General features: G+C 37.9%; 1 protein-coding gene across 1 annotated transcript in view; it reads right to left on the reverse strand.

The window, feature by feature from the left end:
* Positions 1–1,281, reverse strand: part of bmper (BMP binding endothelial regulator) — a 41,856-nt gene extending 40,575 nt beyond the window's left edge. Inside the window, exon 1 of the mRNA XM_032558078.1 lies at positions 528–1,281. Coding sequence (XP_032413969.1) covers positions 528–636 — 109 coding nt within the window. The 5' untranslated portion in view covers positions 637–1,281. The remainder of the gene's footprint in view (positions 1–527) is intronic.
* Between the last annotated feature and the right edge of the window lie 11,319 nt (positions 1,282–12,600).

The raw sequence follows: 12,600 nt of genomic DNA on the forward strand, positions 1-12,600 counted from the left end.
ACAGAAATGTTAATGTACGCGCGATGGAAGAATGAAATAAAACATAAACTTCATTCCGTCCCCAGGACGCAGAGGGGATGATTTTGGTGAAGCTTCATAAGCCGGTGTCATCGTTCCTGATTCTCTGTGAAGTTCTAAGATTTCAATCATCTTAGTGTAAAATTGTGATTGATATTTAAAGATCAAGACAACAAATTGGCTGTCTTACTGAATCAAAACGCATGCGACTCTTTGTTATAAATAAACGTGTTTAACCAGGATCTTGTTTATTTGTTGATTCCCATGGTGATCATGCACCGACCTGCAGGCGAATGCCGAGGGATCGTACCCAGAACTTCACCGCTAAATTACCGCTGATGGGAAACACAGCGAGGCTGCAGCGCGGCTCCAGGGTTGGTGCGCTAAAGGCTGCAGGAGCGCAGAGACGCGGCAGCAGACTAAATAACAGCGGTTTGCAGGAGATTTTCTTACGCGCCGTGGGTGTTGTGATGTGTTATTATGAAGCCATTTGATCCCTTTAATCTTACCTGTAATTAGCGGAGAGGAAGAGCGGGGCGTTTGTAGAAGCCACAAAAAGCAGAGGAAAAACCTACAGGTGGACCAGGAGGAAGGGTTCGAGCAGCGGGGCGACATCATCGGTTTGCTCCAGGAAGACAGGACCAAAAAGTTTGGATGCAAAAAATATTCCAGTTAAAAAAAAAAATAAAGATCAGAAGTCCACAACAAGAGTCTGCCTTGCAACCAGCAGAGAGACTCCACAGTTTGTTAGCTTGCTCTGAAATGCGGAGCGACAATCAGACAGACGCGCGGTAATGACAGCGACATTAAAATGACAAAGACGCGCCTGCAGGCAGGAGACAGCGCGTCTGCACAGGTTCTGCAGGGGAAACTGAGTCCATTGTGAGCTTAAAGTCATTTATGAGGAAAAGAACAGTCACAAATCCAGTTCATGAGTGTCCATAGAGACGCCGGGGAGCGCACTGAACTTTAAAAATAGTAATTGTGGGGGGGAAACAAATCTTAAATCTGAGGTATCAATCCAAAAATTCCGTTTTACGCACTGATGCTCGATGTTTGTCTGTTCAGGACTGCACGCAGCCTCCGTGTCTGCGCGGTGTTAAAAGCCGACCTGCTTCCACTCCTCCTCTGATATTAAAGCGGACCTCTGGTGTCGGAGCGCACCGCGGAGCCAGAAAGTCCTGCCTCCTCTGCGCAGCCCGGGACCTCCCTCCTTCCCTCTGGCTTCCAGACCTCTGCGAACCTCCGTCAGACGCAGTCTGTGGTCCGCTGCTTCAGATCTGCAGCTCCACGCCTCAGTTTGTTACTGCCGCCGAGTTTTTAATAATGACAGCGGACCCGCTTCTGTTTGCCAGCTACTGAACCTCTGCGCTAAAAAGAAAGAAAGAAAGAAAAACTTATGGCTTTCAGAAATAAGCAAAGTCCCTCCTATAAATATTTAGTGTTTTGATTAATGTACATTTACATATTTTGACTTCCAATATTTATTTAAAGAGCTATATACAACAGCAAAGTAAAACTTGATAAGTTGGTCAATTTTTCAAAAAAAAGGGATAGTATTTCAGGATTATAGAAATATATTCATTTCAGAATTTTTATGTAAATTATGATTACCCTAATTATTTCCTCAGCTAGATGCCAGAATAAGAATTAGATTTTTGTATTACTTTATTTAAAGCCAGAATCTTAGATACACTTAGATTAACGTGCTCTGATAATGCCGTCATGGTTTTGTAAGTTTCTGATAGGTTCGTTTACAATTTTTCAGTTAAATAAAGGAATCAATTCATCACTTCCTTGTGTGACATCATGGGGGGAAAAATAACGAAATAAGCCAAGATATCAGGAAGAGAAATGCAGACAAGTCAAATGTACCTTCAGATTTCTGAAAGAGCTACAGTCATTTATTCAAGCAATTTTCTGCTGCAAATCTCTTCCAGCCAGTATAATCTTCAGGAAGAAAACTGTAAATCTGTCCCACAAACAAATGCAAAAGACCTTAGGAAAATGGTGGTTGGAGCTGGACATGTCATTCCACATTAAAACAATCCTGTTCTTGCATGGACTGAAAGGTCGCTCACTGAAGAAGAAGTCAGTATTCCAAAAGCAACAGCGAAAGCTGGGACACAGTTTGGAAATGTGACATGAAGGAAGAGCTTCAGTGATGGGGGAAAGTCATGTGATCTAATGATACTAAAATTAAAAATGGTCTTACTCATAATGGCATTTAGAAAATAGAAATCATTTTCATAGCTGACTTAGGACAGCAAAAGTTTGGTATAGTTTGAAGTTAGTAAGGATTAAAAAAATTTGTGCTTTTCCCTATATTCTTGTAAAAATATTAACATAAAGTTTTTTTCTTCTTTTAAAACCTTTTTAACATTAGAATTATTTTTGATCAGCAACATACCTATTAAAATTCCTGAAACTCTAAAATGATTTTTGGTTTTGTTGTACCACCCCAATTTTTTTGTGGCCCCAGCTGGCCATCCTTTACAAAACTTTGTGGGGCCCCTGAAAAAGGGCAAACCAACTTCCAACAAGCTATTTACTAAGGAAATGTATTTCTGACTTGATTTCAAATATTCATAAACAGGTTGTTGCTTTGTTCAAAGAATTTTAATGATAAGGTAAAAATAATCATATGACTTGATAATAATATGCTTTTAACCTTACCAACAACTCTCCTGTCTCATTTCATGGTTTTATCCTTCACACACTGGCTGCTGTTCCAGTTTAAAAAAGTTTGATTTACTCCCATTTGGTTTGGCCACCTGTTCTTAGACCTCCATGTGTTTTCAAAGTTGTGTTTATGCTTCTAGAGCCTTATAATTTTGAAATTTTATTTCAGCTTTGTTTAAAATGATCTAATTTGTGTTTAAAGTTTCTAAGAGTTTAAAGATAATAAGCATCTCATTAATAGTGAGAGAAAGTGGAGGGGCTAGATTTTTGTTCTAGATCTGAAATAAAGAATATATGTGGTAATTTGAAAACAGCTTTTAGAAGATTTCTGTTTTGTAGAGTTTATGTTTTCAGTCAACATAGAATAAAATGCACTAAGCTCTAGATGTCCTTGTGTTGTTTCAGAATTTGACATGGAAAAAATATATACATTAGCTTAATAATGGGTGTCATATGTTTCTTCAAAATGTATATGAGAAAATCAAGACCTGACCAGCCAAAGCAGATTCATGCATCTTTCTTGTGGGTAGCCACTGAAATGATTATCACCTTGTTTCAACATGTTGCACCAATTTTATTTTTTAGTTTGCATCCAACATCCTGTTTAGTTGCTCATGATTGACATCTTGTGACTATTGAATCCTGGTGTGATGAAGAAGCTTAAGTAAAGCTGCTGCTTCTCCTTTCCAACAGCAAAGCCACCGAAGTGGTCCAAGAAACTGATCCACTCACAGAAACTGTTGCTGGGACTATCTTTCACTACTGAGCTACAGAGTGTCAGAAAGTGAAGTCAGACATTTTGCATCATTGTGCGGTAGAAGAATGAATGGACAGATGTTGCACCAATCACCCTGAATCATTCAATCTGAACTATGGACATGTTTCAATTTCAGTGGAATTGATTTAGATAGTTTAGCCAATTGACTCCTTTTGATGCGGAGAAGCAAAGGCTTTACTTTGGTTTCCCTCCAGATGACGGAGCTCCTCACCCTTTCTCTACGGCTGAGTCCAGCCATCCTGTGGAAGAAGCTCATTTTACCCACCTCTAGCCATCAGTTTAGTAATTTATTAATGGAGATTTTAGATTTCAAGAAACCAAAGTCTCATTTTTAGCCTAATTGACACATTTAATCTTTTTTATTCAATCACAGATCGTTAAACATACTTTTTTTTTCTAACTAAACAGTGTTTTTAGTATTACTGATCTACAACATATACTTGGGCCGTGGTAGATAGAAGAGCAGGAGTAAATCTTTGCCAGAAACTCAGAAAGTTTGAGATTAGTCTCAGAAATTTTCAAGAAAATGCTTGAAATTTCTGAGTTTCAAAAGTCAAACAAGTTTGGCTATTGAAAATCCAAGTTTCAGAATTTTGTTCTTGCAAATTTTTTAACTGTTGGAGCTCAGCCATTTCCTCTTTTTTTTCTAGAAAATTTCTTCGTTTAATCTTGTTTGGTGGAAATTTACTCCCCATTTCTCCCTATGGTCGTACACAGTTGTACTGATCCGATCTCTGTCCCCCCAAGGAAATAATTGATTCCAATGTTTCATTATTTTTCTTTGCTAAAACAGTGATTTTAACAATTGGTTGAATAATTTTTAACAAAACTTCTGCTTGTTTCAATCATCTTAGTTGCTTTTCTTCCTTAGATACAAATAAACTCAGCGTTTCTGAAACTGAGTTGCGTCTTTGCTATGCAATAAAAATGCATATTATTCTCTGTGGTTGTTTAAGGAATGAGAAGCTCCTATTGCTAATACTAGTTTTGGCAAAATTCAGTATAATATTGTTATGAAACTGATCGTTCTCAGTGGTCATGTCGCAGCAAAATATGAGACATGCAATGTTATCAAGGCAAAAACATGGCATTGAGAGCAGATAGAAGGACAGTGATTGGTTGACAAAGCAAAAGGCTTCTCCAAACTCAACATGCTGTTTCTTAATGCAAATTTAAGCACCGTGTTCTTATAAATCAGCAGGCTGGAGACAACATTTAAGTAGTTTCTGACAGACAAGGCAGGCTGCCTGACTCTGCTGCCGTGTTTGTGTGCGTCTGGCCTCTTTAAAGTGAAGCCCATCAGAAGCTCAGACGGGGAGAAAAAGCGAATCTTCAAAGAAATAATTAGGACCCACCCAGCAGCTTTTAACTGAGTGTCAGATGCTGTGCGCTGGAAGCACCACAGGGCTGGCTGAGGTGTGAGTGTGTGAAGAAGAGACGGCTACAGGGAGGCTCAAAGGAAACTGGCTCTGTGATGTAGAGAGAAGAAAATGAAAGCTTATGTTTTAAGAAGAAAGAGACAATGTGGAGAAAGAAAACATAAGAAAGGCACCATGCCTTATGGCAAATGGGTAAGGTTTGGTTATAGGAATATTAACCACTAGATGGCAACAGAGAAAGGTTGGGGGATTTGACCTGATCTGACCACATGCTATGTAGCAAGAAAACTTTCACACATGGACACATAAATGTGAAAGTATGAAAGAAGAGAGACACTAAGTCCATGCCTGTGGATTCTAGGGTCAGTGACATAAATGTGTAAATATGTGTGGCAGAAAAACACTTGTCTCTTGACAGAAAGTCAAACAGTTATCTGGTTGGAAGGGAGATTTCACAATTATTTAAAAGATGACTAAACTTTCCGGGGTAAATCATCCAAAAAGAGAAGAAAAACCATAATATAAAATAGAGTTCCACATTTTTTTTACTTCCATTTGGTCCCAACTTCTTTTAAAACAACCCAAGTGCTTAAAAAACACACCCAGCCATTTTTAGTAATACATTAAGGTATTTTTGTGTCTGGAAAATGAGCTGTTTCAAAAACCTTTCGATTGTTAAGCCACATTTGACGAGCACTGCGAGATTACCTAGCAACCCCAGCTGAGCTCAGCTGGTTTTACCACTGCAGGCGCTGTACAGTGGCTGCTGTATAATGGGAAAGACAAGTGTTTTGTTGTTGACTTATCATTCAGCAACCACTTGCTGCATTCTTCTGCTTTTCAAAAATGTACAGTTGTATAACTGCACTTCTGTTTGCAACCATTTTCACACGTGAGTATAAATGCTGAGTTGAGCCATTAATAGCTTTTACTAGCTAGAGTAAAAGTGACAAGAGACCCTAAAACAGCTCATTTTGAAAAGAGCTCAAAATAGGCAGAAGTGAGTAGACTCGAATCTCATGATCTAAGAATGATTTTGTGCAAAATATCTGATAAACGTGTTTTGTAGCCCATAGACCAGGGGTCTCAAACTCCAATCCTCGAGAGCCGCAGACCTACAGTTTTTAGATGTGCCACAGGTACAAAACGCTGGAATGAAATGGCTTAATTACCTTCTCCTTGTGTAGATCAGTTCTGCGAGCCTTGCTAATGACCTAATTATTCTATTCAGGTGTGGTGCAGCAGAGGCACATCTAAAAGTTGCAGGACTGTGGCCCTTGAGGACTGGAGTTTGAGACCCCTGCCATAGACATTTCCTAACCTGTTCAAGGAAGCACATTTAAAGAAAACTACATTTGAGAAGTGGAGATTTTAAGACTATAGATTCGTAGGGAATGTTCCTTTTTGGGTTGTCTTAACCATGTGGGAATTACCTGAGGTCATGACACTTTGTAATGTTTCTACTGCATGCAGATGGGAGCTGGAGCTCCCAGCAGCTCTGAGGTTAAAGCCCCCTGCAGCCGGTGGGACGCTGTAGGGGGGAGAAGTTGGACTGGCTCTTTAAGCATTGGAACCTGAGTTTACATTGAATTTCTAGTCATGGGTTCTGGCATCAGAAAAGTCCACAGTGTAAGGGAAGCACTTTCCCACAAAGAGTGAACATAAAGCTCAGAGTTGACTCATCCAACACAAACTTGGCTGCTACATTTTAAATAAAAGCTTCATGTGAACTCACAGTATGCAGACAGCTGCCACTGGGGCATCATTTGTCATTTTATATTAGAGAAAAGAATAAATGGAAGGCTCTTAAATAAGATTTAAACAAAAACACGAAATGTAGCTTTAAAATTAGTTTGTTTAGGTGGCGATGGGAAGTATGACTGTGAAAGGATGACATGAATCATTTAAAAACAAATATTTGCCAGAAAACAATAAAAATGCACAAGACATAAAAATAAAAAGACATAAAAATTTGCTATAAAGCAGCAACTCTCTCTGTGCTGTACATTCATATTTAATGGACATGCACCTTCCAGTCTATTAAATATGTAACTGCATAAATCTATTTAACACAGAAAGAAATGTTTTTGTGTTTGATCAGCTGACTGCATGTTGCTATTTCTATGGAAATTCTGCAAACGCGTCAAAAATGTATTTGTAGCTTTTTCATGTATTATATTAATGCTTTTGGCCAGTTTCCATATTGTAAACTAACTCCACTTCAGGACAAATGTTAGTTATCTCATTTAGTTGAGTAACATGTCTGACTGAGTGAACATCCTCAGTCAGACAGAGTTGGGTGGAGCTAAGCAATAAAAACAAATTGCGTCATTTAACTGTTCACAGTTTACATCCCTGTAAGTGAGAAAACTGCAGATATTCAAGATGTTTATGGAGCTTTTTATGAATGACCTCTTATTTTCACAACACACAACACCACCCTGGAAACTAGATATAAAGTGTAAATGAGCTTCGCAGAAGCTTTGATGCTTTGAGTATGTAACAGTGCTGATTTTTCTGCTTCTATCAGAGGGCACGTCGAGATGTTTTGAAATGAATGTAGAACCTGTGGGATCTATCATACTGCGGGCTTTACAAGGTTTTTGCAGGAGCACGGCCCCAGACTTAATCTTTTGGCCCGTCTCCCTGCAGTCAGACAGAAGCCACGTATTTGCAGGAAAGGACGGTTCACAGGAAGGAAGCCAGGAATGCTTTTCTTTCAGGTTTCATGGGCCCAGAGGTCATGAAAGTCATACAGCACATAACTGACTTTTTAAAACCTCAGCTCAAGTAAGAAAAAGAAAAACAGTTAAATTGGTGCAGAGGGGAAGAGAGAGGGGGTTTCCCTCTGTGATTTTGAGAAAGCTCAGTTTTCAGATCGTTACCTCCAGCTCTGGACCGAGACTGGAAAGTGGGCAAAGGGTCTCACAAGCAATGTCCTCCTTACATTGAATGAACATGGAAAACACATTCAGACTATTGATCCATTCAGGGCCATAATAATAATTTAATAACTAGTGAATTGATAAGCTGAAAAACTACTTCAGATGATAACCTCAGTGTTGCAAGTCTCTCAGGAATCTAACCATAAAGCGATAAAAAAGAACTGAGTCGACAACATATAAAATATCGAATAAATCGACCTGGAAAAGCACAACCTTACCTCAGGCTGTATTTAAGGCAGCAACAGAGTGAACTGTGAACTTCAGCTTCCTTTAACGCCTTCACAGCTGCATCCAATCAGGCAATTAACATGCTCAAGTCAAAGAACCACCCAAACATTTATACTGTCCCTGACGGGGCCAGCAGTGATTTACAACAGTTGGAAAGTCAGAAAGTAATGTAGGAAGAAATGTATCTTCACATATGATAAAACCTTATGGACAGTTTGTCCTACCTTATGGAACAGGAAGTCAGGATAAATAAAGAAGCAGTAGCACGGCCATCCACCCAGCCAGTTTGAACCGGTCCGATCAAAACACTGCGCTTCATCTGACAATGTATTCTTTTATAGTTTTTTTATTGACCGGCTCTGTATTTGAAATTTATGTCCAGAGATAATCTGCATTCATACTTCCCACAGTTAAAGTATGAAACTTCAGTTTTTATAGCTTTGAAAGTGATAAGGAGAGACACACAAAGCAATAAGATGTTGCAACAAAACCTACAGAAAAGTGGAACAAAGCACTTTGTAAAAAGAGAGAGGAAGGAAGAGAGGATGGATGGTTGCATGGATGTATGGATGGATGGACAGACGGACATATGGACTGAGGACAGAATTAATTTTTAAAGAATGTGGTAGGGAATAAAGACTGAAAATGAAAATATTCCATTTTGATGATATTTTTGAAAAATAAGTTGCAGTTCCAAATCTTCTCAAGGTGCAAAGGAAAAAACTTACTCATTTCTATAAAATCCATCAATAAGAAGGGCGATGAACAGCAGATGTCATACAAGTCTTTTCAAAAAGAACAGATAACCTTAAAAAGGAAGCAATAAAGTGTATTTATGTAAATATGAATTGATCCTTGAGCATAGATTAAATTAAATCCTGGACAAAATGTGTCTCACTCCATTCTACAGAAGCTGCCTTCTAAATGTCCTAATTTGGTAAATCTAACTTGATAAATACTTAGATATAAGGGATTCTAAGGTAAATACCTAAACCAATATTTAATAGATCATCCTAATCAAATGAAACATAACATCATAGGCAAAAAAATATATTGCAGAAAGACAAAAATGTTGATGCTGTTTAATGGAATAAAATCATAACTTTGTAATGCTACTGAGAAAACTAGGTAATTTTCTTGAAACATTGGATCAGCATCATTCAAACAAACAAAAAAGGAAGAAGTATCTATTCATCTTTTAAAATTTAAAAACTCCTGAACCTGCATCAAATCTGGAGTAAGAGAAGTACAGTGCCACAATTATCTAATCCATCATGTTTACACCTTAAACCCGGTGAGAAGAGCATAAGCTGTGAAATAAAACCCAGAGAATGACATGTGCGCCTCTAAATCCAGCCGCTGCTTATCCAGACCGCTGCTGAGGATCTGCAGCTTTCTGATTGCTGACAACTTGTTTGATGTTCTCGTAACAGCTGGGTGTGTGCAGCCTGGTCTGCAAGTTGTGGTGATTTACTGGACACAAGTGTGAAACCAGGGAGAAGTTGGTAAATCTAAAAGACAAACATTCAAAACAGACATCAAAGACAAAACAAGAGCAAGAAATTGAAGCAAATAAAAATCATAAAGAAGTAAATTGAGTGAAAAAATAAACCCTGAATGTTTAATCTCTTAAGCTACTTCAATATTTTTGCAGCAAACAAGACTTCACTGAGAATATCCTTAATCAGTGGGCAGAGCAAAAAAAGTTGGTTTTAGAAAAAAAGATTTTGTAACATTTCCCAGGAAGGAGCCATGATGTCCTCCTACCCAGCGATACACTCCAGCCCTGTTTAGCCCACTTCAATTGAACTTTTGTTTGTTTGACTAGAAAGTCCAGTTCTTTTGACGAGGTGTGAATACGTAATTGAACTCTGATGCAAACCAAAAAGCGAACTCCTACAAACCCCGGTGTCGGTTTGGTTGAAGTGAATTCTGGTGCGGTTCAAATGCATGTGAATGCCAAGAGAACTGGAGACTGCTCTAAAAGGAGGAAGTGGACAACAGCACAGGGCATTCCGGGAAAATACAACCAAAACAAACATGTGAGTCTATCGCTAGTGGGAGAAATGGCTAGTGGTTTTGTTCCAAAGACATAAAAGAAATCCTACAACTAATTAAACCTGATTCAACTCCATTTTTGTGTACATTTTGTGATGAAGGAAGATGTGCTCAGTGTCTTCTTCACTGAGCACATTTTCACAGAGGTTTTTGTGATGTTTCCTTCAGTAGTTTTTAGGGCAGTGCTACCACAGATGAGGGTGGGACAGGTTGCTAAAAGGGTTTGGTTTGTTTGATGCAGAATAGTGTGAAAGTGAACCACACCAGCAACTGAACCAAGTTTACCAGACAATCAGCTGTGAAAACACCCGAGATCTATGTCCAGCTTCCCTTCAGCAGAAGCTCATTTCAGCCACCTGTGTCTCATTTTTTTGGTCTTGATCCTTATTTCATGAACGTACAAGAGTTAGTTTTTTGGTTCTTAACCAAATTTTTTTTTTTTAACCAAAAAAATAGAAAGTTGGCTTTGTTGCTCTACTCTCTCTGTGCCTCAACAGACCAGAACTGTAACAAATGACTGAAGACCTAATCCATCCATCCATCTTTATATTTGTCCATCACACTTAACACTAAAACACTTGAATGCCTCTGATTGATTCCGGGTTGAAGGAGCCAAACTTATTTTATTAAAATTTTTATTTTAGGATGTTTTACTCAAACCAGCATTGATGGGTTTTTTTTTTGCATGAAATCCATAAACTACAAAAGACATTCAAGAGACAGTCTGAGAGAAATGTGGGGATTTTAAGATAAACTTAATTGATGAAATGATCTACACAAAATTGGAATTGATGCATTTGAGTACTTTAAATGGATGTCCACACTTTTATTAAGCTAGATTTCAGAGGCAAACCAGATGTTTTTGAATAATTTTAAGCTTATCTTTCAAATCTTTCATCCTTCAAGCAGTTTTTTGCAAATCTTAGTTCATCAGCTGAACTGAATAACTTTCAGTCCAGCTGAAAGTTATTCAGTTCAGCTGATGAACTAAGATTTGCAAAAAACTGCTTGAAGGATGAAAGATTTGTATGGATTTGCCTTACTAGACAGACCTTTAAAAAAGTTCCACATCCAAGAATAACTTTCTGTCAGTGAAGAAAGATCTAAACAGAGCTGAAATATGTATAAAAAAAACCCCAAAACAAAGATGGCAGATTTGTGAAGGTTGATGGATGGAGTGGTGCAGAAAGAAAGGAAGCAAATGTATAAAGTTAACAAAGACGATAAAAGAAGATAACAGAAGTCATCAGAAAGCAATTTTTAAGGTCGCGGAGAGGAAATGAAAATCTAAAGTTTAAAAAACTGTCAAAACAAGAAGTGGACTGGGAATGAAAGATGAAAAGAAAGCAGAAAATCCAAAAGGAACAAAAAGACAAGAAAAAACAACAGAACTTCAGGGTATGAGATGGATGTAAATGGAAGAAATTTAGCAGCGTTAAACACAGTGAAGAGAGGGTTTGTTTGATAGTGAGATAATATGGGGTGAGACTGAAATAAAAACATTTACCAAAAAAGAGAAAGAAAAACAAAAATTAGGGGAGTGTAACTTCATCTGCAGGGCTCTTCAATGCGCGCCCACTGTTGGCGGCTGCCAAATTAAACAGAAATGACTGTTTTAGCATCCTTACCCGACCTGTAGCTGATCCTGCTTTTATAGTCAAAAAGAAAAAAAGTGACATTAAAAATCTGCAGACAGCCGTGTTCAACATGTTGATGATGGTTGAGATGGCTAAAAATATTCTCAGGAGTGTTGCTTGAATAAAAAGTTCCCGCTGCCCATGAGAGAAGATGGAAAACTGGGGAATCAAACTTTTCCTTCAGTAAAAAGGTCAGATCCAAAATTAACTTTTGACGTAAATTTAAATGCTAAACTTTTCTTTAATGAATCATGAAACATGGCACAAGATGAGGTTGAAGGCTAAAAAGATAACTATCATTTGTCAAGTTAATAAAGTAACTCGTCTTGTTTTGCCAGCATACAAAATAAAAAATGTCACTATTGTTCTCTACTATGTGTTTCAGTTGTATACAGTAACACCAAATATTGTAGCAGGCATAAAAAAGCAGATAATCATCCTCAGACTTCAACAGATCTCTATGTATCTATCAGCTCATAATCAAAAATATTCAGACCACAATGTGTCTAATTATTATGAGATTAACTGTTATCCCATTACAAGTGCTTATAATGGGATATAAACAGTTATATCCCATTTTCATTCAAAGCGAACTGCTCCACATTTAAGCATTTGGAACAATTCATACAAAAATATACTTACAGCTCTTGGACCAATGCAGTAGGAGGCAAAGGGGAAATGACTGCTCAGAGTTAATATATATTTAAGATGTACTTCAATGTGGATGACGTTTTAACTGGCAAAAGGTGAAAACTTAGCACATTCAATGAAAGTAATTTACTCTCCACCAACAGAACAAAAGGAGGAATATTGCACAATCACAACCACAATTAGAGGGCAGTAATTGCCTAAAGTAAGACACTTTTAATACTAAA

The sequence above is a fragment of the Xiphophorus hellerii genome, chromosome 3 (genome assembly GCF_003331165.1).
Source record: "Xiphophorus hellerii strain 12219 chromosome 3, Xiphophorus_hellerii-4.1, whole genome shotgun sequence".
Lineage (NCBI taxonomy): Eukaryota > Metazoa > Chordata > Actinopteri > Cyprinodontiformes > Poeciliidae > Xiphophorus > Xiphophorus hellerii.